The sequence below is a fragment of the Podarcis erhardii genome (assembly GCF_964252035.2).
Source record: "Podarcis erhardii genome assembly, chromosome: 12".
NCBI classification, from domain to species: domain Eukaryota; kingdom Metazoa; phylum Chordata; class Lepidosauria; order Squamata; family Lacertidae; genus Podarcis; species Podarcis erhardii.
This window is the reverse complement of record NC_138513.1, coordinates 29,074,862-29,096,696: the sequence shown is the minus strand read 5'-3', so window position 1 is coordinate 29,096,696 and position 21,835 is coordinate 29,074,862. Positions and strand designations below refer to the sequence as shown.

The window sequence follows — 21,835 nt, the reverse complement described above, 5'->3', positions numbered from 1 at the left end:
ACTGGACTTTCCTCCTCTCTGTAGTGCAGTTAAGAGGACAGGAAAAGGAGCTGCACTGCTTCCTTTCCCTGCTCCCCTCCTGATTTAATAAGTCTTTAAAAACTAATTAAAAGTCCTACCCCCCCCAAAAAAGATCAGGGCCTTAAACGGGTCAGGTGCTTCCATGGTTCAGGTCAGGTGCAATGCCCAGCCCCCAAACTTACAAATTACACTTGTTGTTGCTGTTTAGTCGTTTAGTCGTGTCCGACTCTTCGTGACCCCCTGGACCAGAGCACGCCAGGCACTCCTGTCTTTCACTGCCTCCCGCAGTTTGGTCAGACTCATGCTGGTAGCTTCGAAGACACTATCCAACCATCTCGTCCTCTGTCGTCCCCTTCTCCTTGTGCCCTCCATCTTTCCCAACATCAGGGTCTTTTCCAGGGAGTCTTCTCTTCTCACAAGGTGGGGCCTCAGCTTCAAGATCTGTCCTTCCAGTGAGCACTCAGGGCTGATTTCTTTAAGAATGGATATGTTTGATCTTCTTGCAGTCCATGGGTCTCTCAAGAGTCTCCTCCAGCACCATAATTCAAAAGCATCAATTCTTCGGCGATCAGCCTTCTTTATGGTCCAGCTCTCACTTCCATACATCACTACTGGGAAAACCATGGCTTTTACTATACGGACCTTTGTTGGCAAGGTGATGTCTCGACTTTTTAAGATGCTGTCTAGGTTTGTCATCGCTTTTCTCCCAAGAAGCAGGCGTCTCTAAATTTCGTGGCTGCTGTCACCATCTGCAGTGATTATGGAGCCCAAGAAAGTAAAATCTCTCACTGCCTCCATTTCTTCCCCTTCTATTTGCCAGGAGGTGATGGGACCAGTGGCCATGATCTTCGTTTTTTTGATGTTGAGCTTCAGACCATATTTTGCGCTCTCCTCTTTCACCCTCATTAAAAGGTTCTTTAATTCCTCCTCACTTTCTGCCATCAAGGTTGTGTCATCTGCATATCTGAGGTTGTTGATATTTCTTCCAGCAATTTTAATTCCGGCTAGGGATTCATCCAGCCCAGCCTTTCGCATGATGAATTCTGCATATAAGTTAAATATGCAGGGAGACAAAATACAGCCTTGTCGTACTCCTTTCCCAATTTTGAACCAATCAGTTGTTCCATATCCAGTTCTAACTGTAGCTTCTTGTCCCACATAGAGATTTCTCAGGAGACAGATGAGGTGATCAGGCACTCCCATTTCTTTAAGAACTTGCCATAGTTTGCTGTGGTCGACACAGTCAAAGGCTTTTGCATAATCAATGAAGCAGAAGTAGATGTCTTTCTGGAACTCTCTAGCTTTCTCCATAATCCAGCGCATGTTTGCAATTTGGTCTCTGGTTCCTCTGCCTTTTCTAAATCCAGCTTGCACTTCTGGGAGTTCTCGGTCCACATACTGCTTGAGCCTTCCTTGTAGAATTTTAAGCATAACCTTGCTAGCGTGTGAAATGAGTGCAATTGTGCAGTAGTTGGAGCATTCTTTAGCACTGCCCTTCTTTGGGATTGGGATGTAGACTGATCTTCTCCAAACCTCTGGCCACTGCTGAGTTTTCCAAACTTGCTGGCGTATTGAGTGTAGCACCTTAACAGCATCATCTTTTAAAATTTTAAATAGTTCAGCTGGGATACCATCACTTCCACTGGCCTTGTTATTTGCAGTGCTTTCTAAGGCCCATTTGACTTCACTCTCCAGGATGTCTGGCTCAAGGTCAGCAACCACACTACCTGGGGTGTACGAGCCATCCATATCTTTCTGGTATAATTCCTCTGTGTATTCTTGCCACCTCTTCTTGATGTCTTCTGCTTCTGTTAGGTCCTTACCACTTTTGTTCTTTATTATGGTAATCTTTGAACGAAATATTCCTTTCAGATCTCCAATTTTCTTGAACAGATCTCTGGTTCTTCCCATTCTGTTGTTTTCCTCTATTTCTTTGCATTGCTCGTTTAAGAAGGCCTTCTTGTGTCTCCTTGCTATTTTTTTGGAAATCTGCATTCAGTTTCCTGTATCTTTTTCTATCTCCCTCGCATTTTGCTTGCCTTCTCTCCCTCCCTATTTGTAAGGCCTCATTGGACAGCCACTTTGCTTTCTTGCATTTCCTTTTCATTGGGATGGTTTTTGTTGCTGCCTCCTGTATAATGTTGCGAGCCTCCATCCATAGTTCTTCAGGCACTCTGTCCACCAAATCTAAATCCTTAAACCTGTTCCTCACTTCCACTGTGTATTCATAAGGGATTTGACTTAGATTGTATCCTACCGGCCCAGTGGTTTTTCCTACTTTCTTCAGTTTAAGCTTGAATTTTGCTATAAGAAGCTGATGATCTGAGCCACAGTCAGCTCCAGGTCTTGTTTTTGCTGACTGTATAGAGCTTCTCCATCTTTGGCTGCAGAGAATATAATCAATCTGATTTCGATGCTGCCCATCTGGTGATGTCCATGTGTAGAGTCGTCTCTTGTGTTGTTGGAAAAGAGTGTTTGTGATGACCAGCTTGTTCTCTTGACAGAACTCTATTAGCCTTTGCCCTGCTTCGGTTTGATCTCCAAGGCCAAACTTGCCAGTTGTTCCTTTTATCTCTTGATTCCCTACTTTAGCATTCCAATCCCCTATAATGAGAAGAACATCCTTCTTTGGTGTCACTTCTATAAGGTGTTGTAAGTTTTCATAGAATTGGTCAATTTCAGTTTCTTCAGCACCAGTAAACTTGGATTACTGTGATGTTAAAAGGTCTGCCTTGGATTCGTATCAAGATCATTCTATCATTTTTGATCCCAGTACAGCTTTTGCCACTCTTTTGTTGACTATGAGGGCCACTCCATTTCTTTTGCGGGTTTCTTGCCCACAGTAGTAGATATGATGGTCATCCGAACTGAATTCGCCCATTCCTCTCCATTTTAGTTCACTGATGCCCAGGATGTCAATATTCTTGCCATCACATTTTTGACCACATTCAACTTACCCAGGTTCATGGTTCTTACATTCCAGGTTCCTATGCAATATTTTTCTTTACAGCATTGGACTTTCCTTTCGCTTTCAGGCATATCCGCAACTGAGCGTCCTTTCGGCTTTGGCCCAGCCACTTCATCAGCTCTGGATCTACTTGTACTTGTCCTCCGCTCTTCCCCAGTAGCATGTTGGACACCTTCCGACCTGAGGGGCTCATCTTCCAGTGTCATAACTTTTATATGCCTGTTGTCTTTGTCCATGGAGTTTTCTTGGCAGGGATACTGGAGTGGCTTGCCGGTTCCTCCTCCAGGTGGATCACGTTTGGTCAAAACTCTCCACTATGACCTGTTCATCTTGGGTGCCCTGCTCGGCATAGTTCATAGCTTCTCTGAGTTATTCAAGCCCCTTCGCCACGACAAGGCAGTGATCCATGAAGGGGATAAATTACACTATCCATCTATAAATCTCAGCATGTTTTGTTTTCCAAACTTATTGGGCAACAGTTCATAGTCTGTTATTTTCATTGATTAAACCCCCTAAGCATTGTTGCAGAACTGAAAGCCAAATATGAACCCCTGGGTGCATACAGTCCCTTTGAAAAGCTTCTGATTAATCCAGATCAAATAGTTTAATAAGCAGAATATATCAAATGTTATCATACTAAGGATAAGCAGTTATCCCCAACTTTTAAAAAGAAGTGGAAGATTTACTGATTGGTAAATAGCATATGTAACTGGAAGAACGGACTTGGTTATTCAACACAGTACTATCATTTTTAATAAGTGTATTTTGGAAATTATACAGGAAATGTAATTACCAAGAAGTTTCAAAACAATTCTTTTGTACACAATCTGGGCAGAAGTGGAAAACTGGCAAACACTTAGTTACATGGCTTCTAATATGTGTAAGGCTATTCCTTGGTCCTCACTGGAAAAATAAAAAACCACCTTAATAATAATAATAATAATAATAATAATAATAATTTATTATTTATACCCCGCCCATCTGGCTGAGTCTCCCCAGCCACTCTGGGCGGCTTCCAATCAAGTGTTAAAAACAATACAGCATTAAATATTAAAAACTTCCCTAAACATATTCCCTATATCAGAATGGATGAGGAAAATAAGGAGAAAACAGCCTTGTTATATAAGTTAGTGTCTCAAATGAGAACAGGGAGAAACAATGAAGAAAAGAAATATGGGAATGTGAGCACAATTTGTAAGTTTATGGAAAGTGAAAATTGAAAATTGCATACTCTGTAATTATTTTCCAGTGCTGAAAAACATGTTATAAAAATAACATATAAAAACGTGTCTGAGTGTGGAGGGAAAATGTACAGTGTATATACTGGAGTTAGATTTTCTTTTTCTTTTTTAAATAATTTTTATTAACTGGCCAATCACATCAAATTAAATCACATCATATAAATTCCGAATTACAAAGCCAAATTTTTAAATTTTGTTGGGGGAACCCATACTTCAAGATCCAAAGGGGAATTCAGATCATCTTCTTATTACTGCGTTAATGTCCAAATCAGTCCCAATCAGTCCAAACAAAGTTCATAATTCTATCCAGTCTTATCTTGGTGTTGCCACATCATATCTTGTTCGTATAATTTCTCTTTTTCCTTTACGATCTCTTCTGTTAGTCTCCTTAAGCCGATAGCAAGTGTAATAATCCTGTGTGGATTTCCCGTTCCTCCACTAAGTCCAGATGGTTTCCATATATCTCCTTCGTAGATAACATCACTTTTTCCATCGTAAATTTTGGCATTTGTCGCTCTTAAGTCCCACCGAGGAGTTGATTCACGATATGTAAACAACTCTATTTCTCTCTTTCTCCTCCCAGACCCAAGAGCTCCCACAATGCCTCACAAAATGGCGAACGGCATTTTTTCCTGACTGCGTCACTCCAAAACTCTTAGCTTTCCAGCTTCATCTTGAAACATTGCTTTGGATCGAAAGTTTATCTCCACACAGCCTTAAATCCACAGCTTAAGTCCTTAATTTCTGACTCATTAGGGGAGGGGGATTCTTGTTAAGTCACATAAAAAGGTAGAGGCAGGTTTTCCCCCCTCCCCCCTCAGTCATTTGTCATACCGTATCTTGACGTTCTTCTCGTATTTTATTGTTGTCTTGTTATCAGAGATCTCTTCTGTCAGCAGTATTTACTCCCCTTTTTCCTTGATGTATGTACAATTAATCACGTCCAAATTGTTTCTTTTAAAGAACATTGCAACCAGCGGCGCGAATCGGGGACGGCGTCGAGGAGTGCCGAAAATCCCACAGGAGGGCTTTGTGCCTAGTGCCCCCACCCCCACAAATTCGGGGGTGGTATAGGGCACAGCAGGCAAGGGCCGTCCCCCCCCCATAATCCTGGGGGCGTTAAGGAGGCTAATTACCCCCATCATAGCCTCCAAATTACCTCGTGTGGGTCGGAGAGATGTTATTGTCAGCCATCTTCCGATGCGCCACCTAGTGGCCCCCCTAGATTTTCTAATTCTTGCTTTTTCTTCATCATCACTATCATTGTGAACTTCATATTAAAAACAAACCAGTCAGCCTCACTTAGACAATGCCTGCCTGTTTTACACATTTTCTCAGGTAGTGAATAGAGTTTGAGGAATATTCTAGTGATACTTCATCATAGGTATTTGCATATACAGTGGTACCTTGGGTTACATACGCTTCAGGTTACAGACTCCGCTAACCCAGAAATAGTACATCGGGTTAAGAACTTTGTTTCAGGATGAAAACAGAAATCGTGCTCCGGCGGCGCAGCGGGAGGCCCCATTAGCTAAAGTGGTACCTCCGGTTAAGAACAGTTTCAGGTTAAGAACGGACCTCCAGAACAAATTAAGTTCTTAACCCGAGGTACCACTGTATAGTGGCAGTGCATACCAAATATATTTCTAAAATTTTAGCATTGTAATGTTGATTTCTTCAGTTCAATTCATAGGCCCTCCAACCCTTAGGGTGCTCTTTTAAACATTTGAAGAATATCCTCCTTTCTGGGTGGTGAACTGGCTTGCTGTCTTAGAGCTGCACTTGAAACATCACAAAGTTAAGAGGCTGGTTGTTGTAGCCAACTAAGTTCTATTCAGAATAGAGACACTGAAAATAATAAACATAAGTGAATCCTGACCATTGGTTTCACTGGGTCTGCTTGGAGTAAGATTAGCATTGGACACAACCCTGTGTTCTTGAGGTATTACAAACTCCTGAGATAATACAAAATCTGAGATAATTTGTAAAAGTTGATAAGACTGGAACTGTGTATCAACAGTGAAAACTAATATATAATTTAAAAACAATTAAATGACATGGGAATCTGCAATCCCTTACGATCCCTCCACTGTAGGAGGCCAGGAAGAAATTACTTCTCTTTCCATCTCTTAAAATTGGAGCTAAGACTCCAACTGTCCATCCAGCACAGTGCTGGAAGGGGGCAGAGGCTTACTTTGGTTCACTACCTGGCAGATGCTCAGAGTTGTGGTGTTCCTCGGGTGCAGAAGAAAGGGTTGAAAGGGAGAAGTGGAGGGACATCCGTTTGCTCTGAGCTCAGAAGGTCTCTCGTACACAGAGGGAAGCTGCATAGCACCAGCTTTGAGCTGCAATGGGGAGTTGGATTGCCTCTCTCTGCCTGTAGGGCCAGGTTTGGGTTCCTATCTCTTGACAGAGCCAGGGTTCCATCCTGCTGTGACAAGGGTGAGTGAGCACCTGGTCCTTACTCCTGAGAAGTGTGAAGTGATTTGCAACCTAAATCAGCCTTCCTAGCATCCTCTGTGTTTTGACCTGTGTAGTTTCATGTGTACTATGTATGTTTAATTGAACTGAGTGGTGAGTTAATAACATGCCATTCTTGTGAAAGATGCTACTAATAACTACTATAGCTAACTTTATCTTCCATTTCTCTTTACGAACTGAAAACAGATGCTCAAATTGGCTGATATATTTAATACCCCGAGTGATGATGAAGATTTTCTTGGGTTTGGAGCAGATGTTCCCATGGAAACACTGTCACTGGAAGACAGCTGTGAGAGTTTTGATTCACTAGAGTCAAGAAAAAAGGTAGGGAAATCTTGTAAATCTCCTATAAATCTGAAACATTATATTTAACTCTCCTGTTGAAATAAATGAGGCAGAAAAGCACTGCTGTTTGTTGCAGAGGTAGGAGTTAAATTCAAGTGTCCTAAATCTAAATCTCTTTAATACATTGACTTCACCGTGTTTCAGATAGTAAGGACTTGATTATGTCTTCCATGTTAAACTTGCTTGATTCTGATTACAGCAAGGCTTAGGACATGACTATAGCCTAAATGTATGCATACCACTGCCCTTTGGCAGTTTATGATTAATTTTCAACTTGGTGAAGATAATCCACCCAGATATTTGCTTGAATGTGATTTAGTAATAGTTGCTGCTTTGATGTCTGAGGTCAGTTTAACAAATTGCAGTAGGAATGATAAAAGCAAAGAATGCCTTGACTAACCTTAGGTTTAATGTGTAGATTTATTAAGAGGTAGTCTTTGGCCACCTCATGAGAAGAGAAGACTCCATGGAAAAGACCCTGATGTTGGGAAAGATTGAGGGCACAAGGAGAAGGGGATGACAGAGGACGAGATGGTTGGACAGTGTTCTTGAAGCTACCAACATGAGTTTGACCAAACTGCGGGAGGCAGTGGAAGACAGGAGTGCCTGGTGTGCTCTGGTCCATGGGGTCATGAAGAGTCGGACACGACTAAACAACAACAACAATTTGGTAGATCAGTGAGCTGCTGTAGATGTAATATATCTTGATTTCAGCAAGATTGTCGTCAAGGTCCCCCACAATATTCTCATTGAAAAGCTGGTAAAATGTGTACTTGACAGTGTTGCTGATAGGTGGAATTGTAGCCTATGTCAAAAGAGTGCTCATCAATGGGTCCTCTTATTTCTAAGAGAAGTGAGAAGTAGGATACTGCAGGGTTCTTCAGCATTTTTGATATAAATGACTTGGATCAAGGAATAAAGACAAAGCTAATGACACTTGCAGATGACACCATGCTGGAGGACTCTGCTTCACTAGGAATATTTCTGCAGCTGCAGATTTTCTGCATTGACACGGGGTTGAACTGAATTATCTGTGAGGTCCCTTCCAGGAGATATGTACATCCTGCTCCAAGAACCATGTCAACATTCCTGTTTCAATCTGTCTCAACTATAAATACAATTTCTCATTTAAAGTAACTTTCCTTTTGTGTGTACGCTCCCCCCCACTCTGAAGCAGCTGCACCGCAGCTATCAGCAGAAGAAGTAATTTTACAAAGAGAACCCCTCCAATTATCATAGGAGATGATTTTCGAGTTTAAAGGAACAGTATATAAATGATTCTTTCTCTTGTGTTCCCCTCAAAGTTTTCCTCTTAATCTATTGTAACTGTTTTTCACTTACATTATCTCAATATAAAGAAGTGTATAATTAAATACAGGGAAGTGAGGGCAGCATTGTAAAAGGGAATAAAGATACTTAGTGAAGTGCAGTTGTATGAAAGGTCATTTAGTCTTGCATGGCAGGAGGAAGCGGCAAAGAAAAACAAGGGAACTGCTCTCATAATGCACAGTTGTGACTCTACAAAGATTGATGTTTTCTGCATAGGCATGTGAATCCCCCATCCCCCGCCCTACACTAGCCTTAGAATGAAAGCCTTAGAAAGGTAGAAAGATTGACAGGTGCTTAGAAATAGTTTCTTTTACAAACCTCTCCACTTGATTTCATAAAGTTCATTGTGACTCTTCTATGTGCATAATAAAACAAAATTAAAGTGAAAACAACTTGCAAGAAGAAAAAACACCTCTATAACTTTTTGATACTAGAGCAATCATGGGAAGTTATTTACTTACACTGCGTGAGTATGGGATGGTGGGGACAGGGAGGGAGGGACAGATCCACACCATACATTTAAAACACTTCCAACAAACATATAAAGCACATGACTTCCCCCAAAGAAACCTGGGATCTGTAGTTTCCACCCTTACAAAGCTGGTTCTTAGCACCCTTAACAAACTACAGTTCTCAGGATTCTTCAGGGGGAGTCACGAGCTTTAAGATGTGCTGCATATGTTTTAAATGTTGTGTGGATCTGGCCAGAGAGAGACAGACATTCAGACTGTGTTAACATATTGGCTTGACTCCTAAGGTACCTTAAGAAAGGAAGGAAACTTCCTCGTCCTTTCCTGCCGTTCTGAGAAAGCTCTGGATGGGCACAATATGGGATGGTACATGAGGGGCTGAAGGGGTAGGCGCAATTGCCCCAAGTAAGTCTTGGGTCCCTTTCTTCCCCCTTTCTCCCTTCTCCCACACCTTCCCCACATGCCAGTTTTATAACCTTATGCTGCATTAACCGTTTTCATATCTCAGCTGATTAATTTTTTTTTATTAAGAAATTAATGGAAGGTAAGCCTATTGCCCCCCCCCCCCACACACACACATGGGGGTGGCAATGTTCAGGAAGGCATCTTTATAATGGCTACAGAGCTGGGGAAGGGATGGGAAGTTTTTCTTCCTTCAGCTTTCTAAAGTTATCTTAGTATTCAAGCCAATACCAGTTATCTTAGTATTCAAGCCAATGAGTAGACATTTTAAAGACACATCAGTGGAAGGAGAAAGTTGCATTTTCCAAAGGGAGGGGAGCAGGAAGGAGTTGCTCACCTGAATTATCTTGGTTGCTTTATCCAGGGTTGCATTTACCCTCCCATCTCCTTCAGCTGGGTTTTGTTCTTTCCCGGTTCACATCATCTATGCAGTAAACTGTTAAGCAGTCTACTCTGATTTTGATAGAGAGGATCTTTTGGCTGTTTTCCTTTTTGCTTCATTGTTCAGTGAACAATGTGTTTTGTGCTTGGTGTTGCAGGACATTCATTGTCAGCCCAAGTACCTGACTGAGAAACTGAGAGAGATTTTCAGAGAAGACACCGAGTCAGAAAATGAAGCGTTTGAAGGATTTGAAGTAAATGGAGAGGATGATATGGAGGTACAGGCCACATTTTTCATAATATTTATCTTCATATACCTTGGTCTCTCCTGTGGATTTGCCTCTTGTTTTAATAAATATTGTGGTTTAGGACTGTGACTTGCACTGAGGTTCAGGACTGAGAAGGCTGCAAAAAATTGATTGAAACTTACAGCCTACTAAACAAGATTTTCTCATACCCCTTCTCACATTGAGCTTTGCAGTGTGGGTACTGCTGCAATTTATCTCCTTTCTATACCATAAAGGTAACATCAGAACTGGTAACTAATGCTGCAGCTCCTTCCAATGTCACTGTTGGCCTACTGTCCAGAGGAGATTTCTCCCAAGTAGCACGGTCTGGGTCTTTTGACATTCCTTTTATCATGTGAAACTGATAATGTTTTATCACATTCCTTTTATCATGTGAAACTAAGTTGTTATTGTGCAGTGAAGGGACAGTAAGATTTAAATCCCAGCTTGAACTCTCCCAGAGCTTCCTGACAGTAAGAGCTGTTCGACAGTGGAATTTGCTGCCAAGGAGTGTGGTGGAGTCTCCTTCTTTGGAGGTCTTTACGCAGAGGCTTGACAACCATATGTCAGGAGTGCTCTGATGGTGTTTCCTGCTTGGCAGGGGGTTGGACTCGATGGCCCTTGTGGTCTCTTCCAACTTTATGATTCTATGATTCTATGATCTTAGGCATGCAACTTCTACTTGCTACCTGATCCTATATATACTATATAGTCTGCCACTGAGCTGTGATCCTCAACCTGGAATTATTTATTGCAAAACAGTGTTGCGCATATGTACTCAGAAGTAATGTCCTTTGCATTCAGTGAGACTTCCAGGCAAATGTGTATAGGATTACAGCCTAAATTAATTGCAAGCTTAGTTCTGCACACCCAACTAATTTCTGTACATTAAGTGTTATGCATTATTTGTTGGAGGACTTTAGATAAAGTATGGTGCCTGTGAAGTCAGTAGTGTTTCTGCAATTAATTCATTGACTATTCTAGAGCCTCATTTTTGGTCTATGATTGAGCATCGTCGTGATTTATAACATTCTTGGCCTTGTTTTGTTGCAGCACATACAAGGAGTGATGTGTCCCTATGCTCAAGGCTGTCTTGATTTACATGAAATTAGTCCATTTAAATTAAAAGTCAGATTACTTTTAAAAACATGCATTTTCAGTAAGGCCTGTGTAGAAATAATGAAAATGGTGTTTTTCATTCCTTAGTGGAACTGGAAATCATTGCATGATAGATGCAATTTTATTATAGATTGTTTCATGCATTGTTTTTAGGCAGTGGAATCAGATCCAGAAAATGATCCATTATCCTTGATGGCGGCAGAACCAGAAGAAGAAGTGGAAGTGGAAGAAGGCAGAGCAAATCCTTCCTCCAGGAGAAGTAGCTTTGGCCTTCGTGTGGCATTGCAGTTTCCTACCAAGAAATCTGCTGAGAAGAGGGCACCTAAAAGACGTTCTTCTAAGTTCTGCTTGATGGACAGTAAACACCCTTGCTCTCTTACACAAATAAAAAATAATAAAACTTGGAAAGTGGCAGATCAGGAAGCATCTTCAGGGTCGGAGGAAGATTCTAAAGAGGAAGATTCTAAAGAGGCATCAAATGAAAGCTCTAGTGCACTGCTTAAAAGAGCCATGAATATAAAAGAAAATAAAGCCATGGTAAGAACTGGGATGCAGGTGACATTGTCGTACACAAACTGTAAAAATATATTTCAACAGTCTTAGTTTGCATTAATAACGAAGAAGACGGAAGGAAATTGCAGGCTGCTACGGACATGACAATTCTAGACCCAAAGTATATGTATGTTTAAAAATTTAATTTGCCTTACCTTACTATATCAGTGCGCAACACAAAACACATAGCCTGTTATAGTCAAACTGAAAAAGCTTTCTGGAACAAAAATGTGGGCAGGCTGCTCACAATATAAGCACCAACACTATGAATGCCTAGCCCTATGCATGCTCAGGTCAGGCCTCTCTAAAAGAAGGCACAAAGTACCTTGAATTGAATCTGAAAGCAACTGTTAATAGCAGCATTTGGTCATGCCACTGAACCAGGGATAGGGAACTGGCACGCCTTCAAAATTTGATGACTAAAGGGTCACAGATTTCCCATCCCTCTGCTAAAGCATGGCTGAGCATTATGAGAATGAGCCTTAAGTTTCTGGGCTCTCCAACTCTTTGCAGGTACTAACATCAGAATTTTCTATTTGTTTTAGATTAAGCACAGTTTGCAATGTCAGCCAAATTCTAAACTCTGGCTACTGTAAGCCAGAGGTTAGTGAAAACAAGCTGGCTTCATAAACTATGATTTGAAGTTGCTTGCCTCTGCTAACCACAGTTAGTCCGTGTTTGGATGTCAGCAAGCTAAGTTAATCTAAAACAGAAGAAGAACTTTTGAATGCTTTCTTAACAATGCAGGTGGGGTACATATTCTGTGGCATACAGCTTTATTCAAAGGAAGCACCACATTACAGTATCTTCTTTCAAGTTAATGACAAAACCCAACCACACTGGATTAATATGTGGAGTCATTGCAATTTTGAAAATGTGCACTTTAATTTTGGTATTTTGAAAACACAGTTTGAAACTGAACAGCTATAAACAGATTTACTTTCAACAGCTATAAACAGATTTACTTTCTTAAGATGTAGCATTACAGGACTTATAATTTCACATCAAAGAAACCATAATAATTTACACAAAGAAATGGAAAAGCAAGGGGAAAAAATGAAAATCGCAAAGGACAATGCATATATTAAATATTTATCTATACAAAAGAAATTCAGTGTCATTTTTCTCATTTCAGCTTGCTCAGTTATTAGCGGAACTGAATTCTATACCTGACTTATTTCCAGTTAAAACCCCTACCTCAACTCCTTCGGTAAGTATCAGTAAATACTTTTCAGAAACCTGCAATGCACTGCTAAGATTGGCTGTGTGGCTTTCTGTATTTTCCAATAGGTGCTTACCCCCCCCCCCCCCCAGTGATACAGTGCTGTTTAAGAACTGCTTCTTAGGAGACATTCTGGACTTAGATTTTCAGGCCAACATTAAAAACAAATATCATGTCTGTTATGAAGTGTGTGCATACAGAAATACCAGCTTTTCCCTGCCTTCCGTATACATATGACTAGGAAATTATTGGGCTCTTACTAGTGTATATTGTGACTTTTCCCTTCCAGTTACTATACAATTGCATTCTTTCATAACCAGCTTTACGTTATATGCATTCTGTTTAGGAGATTCAGAAAGAATAAATGTGTTTTAAAAAAACCTGCAAATTAACTGAAGGGTACGAAGAGCAACTTCGTACAGTTTTGTGCACCTCCGTTTTACACTACAAGAATTGCTACTGTAGCATTAACAGCCATAAGAAAAGGGCAAAGTTAGACATAATGATGAACACTGTGAACGGAACTCCATCTCAGACTTTTATAAAAAGCAACCATGGAGCAGTGGGATTAGCCCTCCCCCTCCTATGACATTATCCTGTTGAATATATCCACTTGGGGGGAAAAACATGCAAATGCTGTTAGGCATTAAATGTGTTTCCAGTTGGGGCAAATAGCAGCTTTGAAAAAGGAGAGCATGGCTGAAATGTTCAGTGGAGAAAGGGGTTAATCCCTCCCCCCAGGATCCCAGATCAGGATGGAGGAGTGCAACTGCTATTTGTAGAAGTGTAAAATTTTAGTTTGGACCAAATAAGTTCATTTTATATGTGGAGATTGGCACTGTGGTATAAACAAGACCCTCAAAAGGGTGAATTTGGAAAGGTTAAAGAAGTTGCATCTATTCATTAACACAAACAGGTAAAGGCACTACTGCAGCTACATTATACAAAATTAAAAAAGACCTATGGTGACTCATTAAAACGCTCTGTTTTTTTCTAGAAACAGAAGAAAACGCCAAGGAGAATGTTTTCAGAAGGCCAGATAGAGCGTCGAACAAACCCAACCAGAAATGCTCGCCCCCCAGAGAAATTTGCCTTGGAAAACTTCACTGCTTCTGCAGTCAGATTTGCAGAGCAGCTTAACAGTTTCAGACAACAAAAGCTCTTAAAGAAAAAACTAAAAGGGGTACATACCGGACTAGTTCAATTTTTAGTTGGTGTTGCTCACCTAACCCCAGAGTATTTTTGGTAACAAGGACTGGAACACTAAGGGCAAAGTGATCTGAAAACAAGCCAATATTTTATTGCAGCCAAATAGAATAGGCTGTGGTGTGTGCTTGGTAGCAATTTGTGCTTGGTGCCTAGGAAAGTATCTCTGGTTTGTAAATGGGTCTCAAAAGGTTGATGATTGGATTAGTTCTTTTTTGGGGGGATTAGTTCATTTGTTTTTATTATAAGCTATAGAAAATAATGGATGCTGTAAATTAAAAACCATTATACATTATAGTAGATCAAATAGAATATTTTTATTCCTCTGTGTAGTATGTATTGTATTTTAAAGAAATGCAATATGAATCCTAAAATACTGTTCATGAGGGGAGGGGGATATTCTACATTTTCGTAGCACAGTTTGGAATGGAATATCTATATCTATATGTAATGTGCACAGGATAGGAAAGAAATGAGACTCCTTTCTAGAGTGATAAGGTTAGGAAGTGAGCACAAAGAGTATAGGGAGGTTGTTTTTATTTTTATTTCAGTTGCGTTCTAAGCAGACAATTTGAGGAGGAAAGGAACTAGAAGCACACTGAGTTGCAGGGGAAACACCTGTTTGAATAATGAGAGGGATTGCGCGCGCTCTCTCTCTCTCTCTGTGTATATATGGTTTTATTGTTCTTAGAATAGTGGAGCATAAAATCATTGGTTTAAAGACGTTGATGTGAGTTTCTTTCATAGAACAACTTGGGGACACCTAAAAGACGAAGATCATCAAAATACTGTTCAAACCGAACAGTTGAAGATATTACAGACGAAGATTTAGAAAACATTGCAATAACAGTTAAAGATAAAATCTACGATAAAGTCCTGGTAGGTGCACCTCTTCTTCTAGGGTTTGATGAAACTAATTTTTTGAGCACATGTAATGCTTGAGATTAAGCTATTTTGACTTATTTAGTTTCTTTACATGGCGTTAAAATTTATGTAGTAATTAAATTGCCACAGCACTGTTTGCATTGATTTAGATGTGTCCTTTCCTGCTGACTGCATGTAGAAGACACTTAGTAAACAGTGGGACACTAAACCCACTTTTAGGAGGGTCATGTAGCACCAGACCAATGGCACCAGGCATCTCCTGAGCCTCTACCCTCATTTATTTTTTGCTGTCAGAAAAAGAAATTCTTAGCCTCCAGGCTTGGGGTGGAGGCTGTCATGTGGAAGGATGTTCTAGGAAGTGTTGAATGATTACGAGAGAGCTTATTGCATAAATGGCTGGAGCTGCAAGATATCTTCCCTCCCATTAGTCCCCTAAATGTTAGCTGCACTCTCATCATGTTTTTGTGTGTGGACACTATGACAAAGTGCGGCAGAACAGACAGGGCAGGACATCCATCTGGTATCCATCAATGGACTTGCCAACCTGGTCAGGGTATTAATAGAAAAACAATTGTCTTTCTATTAGCCTTTTAAAAAAATTTATTTTTAATTTCAAGTAAGAGAACATGCCCATACAGGGAAACAAATTAGTTGTTTTACAGAAAAGAAAGAAAAATAGTAGCTGATCCAAACATCAAAGGAATTGTGTTTATGTAGTATGTTGTAGAGGGATGTTTTCAAAGAAGGCAGTTTGTGTGGGTTTTGAGACATTCTGCTTTATCAAAAATAATCATTAAGTACAAGATGTAAGCTAGCACCTATTCCTGCTTTACCTTGTTTAAATGAATGCAGTAATGTAAAAGTTTCATCCAGAAATTGTTCTTGTCAGGTATTGCAAACATAAATAGAGCATAATGTTGAACAGGAATAATCAAACAGACCTTTGAGGAAGATAAATCTTACATCAGGGTCTTTTAACTGAAAATCAAGTTTGATAGAAACCCAGATTGCTGACCTCCCTTCATTTTGGAAGCACCTTGTGAGGTGTACCATTCCAACTCCGCTTTGGAGAAAGGATTTTGTATCAATGTTTTTGTTGTTGTGTGTCTTGTTAAAAAATAAGGTCGGGGTTATCTTGCTCTAAAGTAGACCATACCCTTTTAACTGGCGTACCCAGGCCATTTACATTACATTACTGCAATTAAGTATGGCACTGTCAGAGGTGTAGCAAGGTCAGGTGGTATCCAGTGCAGATTTTTTTTGTCACCCACCCCTCACATTAGGGGGCTTAGGGTAGGCTTGGGAGTGGTGGGTGCATGGCGCGCTGAATGTCACCCCCCTCAGCGATGACACATGGGGCTGCCTGCACCCCCCTTCCTACGCCTCTGAGCACTGCGAGGTTAATTTAAAGTTATGCAGCCTGTACCAGACAATATATCTATTGTGCATCATAGTAATTTCAGTGTTATCATATTCCATCAGCACAAAATAAATACAGTGGTACCGCCGGTTGCGAACTGGATCCGTTCCAGAGGTCCGGCTGTATCCCGAAGTTTTCACAACTGGAGAGACCACTTCTGTGCATGCCATGAAAACACTTCCGCGTTTGCCGCTTTTGCAACCCGAGGTTTACGTTACCTGAGGTTCCACTGTATGCTTTGAATTCCCAAAAGGGAATAACTTCAACATTCAAACTCCTCAACAGAATAATTCCTGCATATGTTGGCTGAGAGTATAATAGTCTGTCTTTTCCTTCAAGAGCCAAAGGCTCATGAGCTAGGGAGGATGTAAACATTAACCACCTCCCCATAGAAGCAGAAAATGTTTTACATTATGTCACTAACAAAATAAGAGAATAATAGCTCAGTTCTTGTCTGTTTTGGTTATAGAGCTCACAGCTCTTGGTAAGACTTGGTTGGTAATTTCAGTGGGACCGCAGACAGAGAAATCATCTTTGTGCTGGTGGTTTATTCCCTTTTTCCCATTTGTTGACTGTCCTTTTCTGAATTCTGTCTCATCCCCTTCTTTCAGTTGTTTGATTGCAGTCCCAGTTGATTTAATACTTTTGTAGCTTCCGGTTGTATGGAGACAGCTTTAGTTACTCCTTCATAAGTTTTTAGGAGTTTGAATGGGTAACTCCATAAGTACTTTATGCCTGTTTCACAGAGTGCTGTGGTGTAAATTTTAAGTTCACATCTGCATTGCAGCATTCCCGAGCAGAGATGTCTACCACTGAATTTTCTATTATTTTTTTGCAGTGTTCTGAGCTTTTGATATAAGTCAGACTTTAAATTATGAAGGAGCTAAATCGAACTATGATGTTTCTTGGGGACTTAGCATTTTTTTGTTTGGGATGGAGTGCTCCTGTGTATTCTCTTGATGTGGGGGCAGGGGGTGGGGAGCCTAGTTGCACTAGCAGTAATATTGTGAAATTCTATGGAAGCATCATCTGAATTGGTTCAAGAAGTCTACCGTGTTTTATTTCCAAACACTGTTCCTTTATATAACTCTCTTTTTTACTGTGCTCATGCTAGGGAAGCACGTGCCATCAGTGTCGACAGAAGACTATCGATACTAAGACAGTTTGTCATAACGAAGGCTGTGGGGGTGTGAGGGGACAGTTCTGCGGACCATGCCTACGTAATCGCTATGGAGAAGATGTGAAAACAGCACTTCTAGACCCAGTAGGTATCTAAACTGTTCAGGTTGAGGGATATCAATGTATTGTCAAGCTACTTAAATTATGGGAGCTCTCGTAGATGCATTGCTAGCATACGAGTCTTAAAAAACATGATATCCTTGTGTCTCTACCTCCCTTCCTGTTTCTGTGCTAAGCCAGAGCACCTATATTTGTTGACTAAAATAATTAATGCCCCTTTCTCTCTAAGGACTGGTTCTGCCCTCCGTGCCGTGGGATCTGTAACTGCAGCTACTGTCGCAAACGTGATGGTCGTTGTGCCACAGGAATGCTCATTCACTTGGCAAAGTTTTACGGTTATGATAATGTAAAAGAATATCTTGAAAGGTAGGAAGCTATTGGAATTTTATATCAGTGGTATGCATCCAGATTTTGTTTGGATTTACACAGGTGATAAAAGCTGTAAGAAACTGAAACACAGAAGTACACGAGGAACCACTGAACTTTGGTATTTTGGGAATATGGCAGGTAACAAAGAACTTCCCAGTCAGTAACTGAACTATATGTTTCATAGTCTGTTCATTGCATCCCAAACAGAACTTATCCACCCCACTGAGATGTGATCGCTTGATGTGTAGAGACACTCTCATCTCAAAGCATGAGTTCTGCTTTATGAGTTGCTTGTGGATTTTCCATAAATTCTGACATTAGCCTACTTATCTGAATGTCTATTTGTGTTTGTACCTAATACTAGATAACTCATCTTGAGTAGAGGTACCTTATAGCCGTCCAACTTGGCCTGTGGTTTGTTCAAGTCCCCCACTTTCCTGATTAGTATTAGAAAATCAAGAAATGGCTATAACCTTTTTTCCCTTTGACAGAAATGAGTGAAAATTTCAGACAAAGTAGCTCTTCCATTATGGAGAAAGCCTGCCCAATTAGAGACAAATAAGTCTAGGGGCTTTTGCGCTGAGCACCTTAAAAATGGTGTGTGTGCTTTTTAAAGGCACTGACTATATAACTTGTTGTTTTGGGGGAGAATTGGATGAAATCTGCAGACAAGTTGCCCTTCTGAGGGAATGAATCCTTCCAAATTTTAGAAGGATTGCTGAAGTGCTTTTCCTGCAAGGGCAGCCTTTACATTTTTGGGGTGGAGAAAGGAACCCTGCGAGGCACAGGAGAAAGCTGTCACCTCCTCCCTTGCCTGCCTGTGCTGAGAGAGCCCCATGAATGCTCTGTTCATGCAGCTGCCGCCTTGGGACGGGTGGGCAGGCAGCCTCTTCCTCCTGGGAGAAAGGGGGAGCCTTCCCAGCTGCCCCAAGGTAGTTGAGGCACAGGTGGGTGGCTTCATTAAACTGCTCCACTGAGGGGCATGCACGTCAGCAGAGCAGTTTCGCAAAGCCCCCGCTAGCTGAAAGTGGGGGGACTTGATCAGCTGAGAAGCGGACTGTTGAAGGAAGGCTGCTTCTCAGCTCATCAAGTCCGAGTGGGGGCTTTGTTCAACAGCGCCACTGAGCTGCCTGCCCTTCAGTGGTATGGTGGCAGAGTGACTCGGGAGCGGTGGCTGCTTAATCTGCGATATATCACCATCACACTCTGCCCCTCATAAAACAGTCCCATTCTGCTTTTTCTTTTTCAGCTTGCAAAAGCAACTTGCTGAAGATGATTGAAAATACCGGATTGCAACCTTCTCAACTTTTCTTTTCTTTTTGTACTTAATCAGAGTTTTACTACAATGATGTTTATAAAATACAGGACAGAAGTCATTACTTTTAAAAATAGATATTGTACATATGACAAAGATTTCTCAGGAAAATACCTGCTAAAGGAATCTGTGTTGTGCATTATTTGTCCCAGTATGCTGCAAAAAACTTTGGAGACTAAAACAGCTTCCATTCATTTCTATGGAGGTTTTTTTGCTGCTTAGAAATAGACTCCAGCTGCCAATGGTTTAATATTCTACATAGCTGCAAAACATGCAAATAGCTGCAGTCCATTACTTTTAAAAAAGGGATGAAGCACCTGTAGTCCTTCAGTTGTTGGACTACAACTGCCATTATCGCTGACAATTGAGTCAGGAGTCCAGCAACACAGTAGGGCCACAAGTATTTGAGAAACAGTGCTAGAACAACATATTATTTGCCAGAGGGAGAATATTAAAGTTCCTAGCATCCTACTGTTTATTATTTCAACCGCAGCAAATCTCTTTGGCATATTAGTTAAACTAAACCTACCCCAAAATATTAAACATTAATTCCCATATAAGTAGGTGTTACGTCAAAAGCTTTTAAACTGCTGGGGGCCACCGTTCCAAGTTAGTCTGCACCCATACACGCCCTGGCCAGGATATGCATATCCTTCTACACAGTCACATGCATGCAGGTTGTGAGAACTGCAAAAGGATCGACCATGGTGCAGACAGGCAAGTACATTGGCTGTTGCAGCAAACTGTTTGTGGCAATAAGATGACTATTTTATACACTGGAGTATTTAACCTAAGGTTTATTTTAATATATTTTTATATTGATGTTAAAATGATCAGGACAGCGCATTTCTTGAGACACACATCCTTCAAAGATTATTATTATTATTATTATTATTTGGTACCTCTGTCTACAAATGATGTTTCAGGTGTAAGTTGCAAACACCGTTAAATTACTCATCTGCTTTTGAGCTGTCACGTTCTGCATATTAGAGAGCTTTGATATCAAGCAGTGTGTCACTATTCCTAGGGCTGCGTGTGAGAACGCCAAGCAATAACAGAGCAATATACATGATATTTCAACGTGAACAGAGCTCTCCTGCTCGGGCTCTTACACCGTAGCAAAGGCTGGGCTAGAATTTTGTACCTGCTAAACTGCCAGAAGCAAGGCTACTCCGGCAAGCACCCACTTAGCTGGCTTTTCTTTGCTTTTGAGGTTAAAAGTCCAGACATATGTAGGCCCTCTAATTTTCGTTTTATAAACTGGGCATTTATAAATGTTTTTCGTTTCTTGCCTGTCTGCTGGGATGGCTCTTACAAAGATGACTGGCATAGCTGGAGTCAATTCCTTTAGTCGGGCTTCAGCTATGACTCCAGCTTGAATGTCCCATCTAGCTCCTGTAACCAGAGAAACACAGTTTTTTACTTAAATTTTAAAAAGAGTAGTTTAAAAGAGAATACCATTGAATGTATCTCTGGGGGTTATATCACTAGTGTAGTAAACACAGCCATAGCATAATGCTAGGCATGTGCTGACTCGCAGATTTTTGGAATACTGTAGAGAATATTGGGTGTTTATATCTTCAATAAGGACCTATAGAGTTGCGTGGAAGGTATCTCAGCTAATAAAAAATGCTGCATAATAGTAGTGAATTTAACAATAAAACAGTAGTATGTAATTTTGTTCTGTAGGGGTAGCCAGTGTGGTGCCTCCAGATGTTAGTGGACTACAGTTTCTATCATTCATGACCATTCTGGGTCATTAATCGCCAGAGGGCACAATAGTGGCTACCTCTGGTATAAGACATCTGGTATTCTGTTGAGACAGTGGGTCAAGCTATTGAGTGTGGCTTTTTCAGAGAAGATTGCTAGCACCTCATTTCATGTAAGCTTTCAAAATTGGAACAGCAGAAAAGAATATAAACTTGATTTCTCACTCTTTTGTACCATTTGGGCTGCACAGCACCCTTGAAGGAAAAAGACAAGCGTTTAGACCTCCAACAGCTTCTGGACTGCAACACTGGTTACTTGTTGTATACTTTCATTTTCTGTGTCTGACACATTTCATGAGTGGGTGCCTAAATCTACATTTCATTTTTGAGTCAATAATGTTTACCGACTCTAGTAAACTTACCTTCCATAAAAAGGCCAAATATATATGCCCCTTCCCTTGGTGGATGACCATAGTCCTCTCTACTTTTTTTGGTAACATCCGTAGTCAGACACATCTTATCCAGAGACCAGTTGTTCTTCCGTGCCATGCTTTGCATAATGGCTTTCAAGGGGGGGGGGGGGAGAAAGGGTTAGGTGGATGTATCATTTTATGGCTAAAAACTATGACTGGGGGTGGTGTGGGGTAATCTTAAACATAGCAAAGAACATATAATTAACCTAACTCTGCTGCAAGAATAAATCTACATTTTCTTAAAAATTTGGGCCTATTGTTTGTTTTTTTGTATCACAGATTTTTGCAGAAGCCCACTGAAATAAAATGACCCTAGACGCACAGTCATTTTGCAGTCTAGT

The 21,835-nt window shown here is 40.8% G+C and overlaps 2 protein-coding genes across 9 annotated transcripts in view; one reads left to right on the top strand and one right to left on the bottom strand.

Annotated features, from left to right (window-relative positions):
• The window catches only part of CDCA7L (cell division cycle associated 7 like), a 52,437-nt gene extending 32,157 nt beyond the window's left edge, over window positions 1-20,280 (top strand). For 3 of the 5 annotated variants that reach the window (XM_081882247.1, XM_081882246.1, XM_081882248.1), the window contains exons 2-10: window positions 6,898-7,035; window positions 9,857-9,976; window positions 11,258-11,641; window positions 12,792-12,866; window positions 13,876-14,061; window positions 14,832-14,963; window positions 17,504-17,653; window positions 17,858-17,994; window positions 19,247-20,278. In XM_081882247.1, the coding sequence (XP_081738373.1) occupies window positions 6,898-7,035; window positions 9,857-9,976; window positions 11,258-11,641; window positions 12,792-12,866; window positions 13,876-14,061; window positions 14,832-14,963; window positions 17,504-17,653; window positions 17,858-17,994; window positions 19,247-19,277 (1,353 nt within the window). In that variant the 3' untranslated portion in view covers window positions 19,278-20,278. Of the gene's footprint in view, window positions 1-6,897; window positions 7,036-9,856; window positions 9,977-11,257; window positions 11,642-12,791; window positions 12,867-13,875; window positions 14,062-14,831; window positions 14,964-17,503; window positions 17,654-17,857; window positions 17,995-19,246 lie in introns of all 5 variants that reach the window. The other 2 variants (XM_081882244.1, XM_081882245.1) reach the window with 2 other exon arrangements.
• Window positions 20,281-20,288: 8 nt separating this feature from the next.
• DNAH11 (dynein axonemal heavy chain 11) overlaps window positions 20,289-21,835 on the bottom strand; it is a 146,555-nt gene continuing 145,008 nt past the window's right edge. For all 4 annotated transcript variants that reach the window (XM_081881816.1, XM_081881818.1, XM_081881817.1 and 1 more), the window contains 2 exons: window positions 21,444-21,584; window positions 20,289-20,707 (listed from right to left, as the gene is read on the bottom strand). In XM_081881816.1, the coding sequence (XP_081737942.1) occupies window positions 20,460-20,707; window positions 21,444-21,584 (389 nt within the window). In that variant the 3' untranslated portion in view covers window positions 20,289-20,459. The remainder of the gene's footprint in view (window positions 20,708-21,443; window positions 21,585-21,835) is intronic.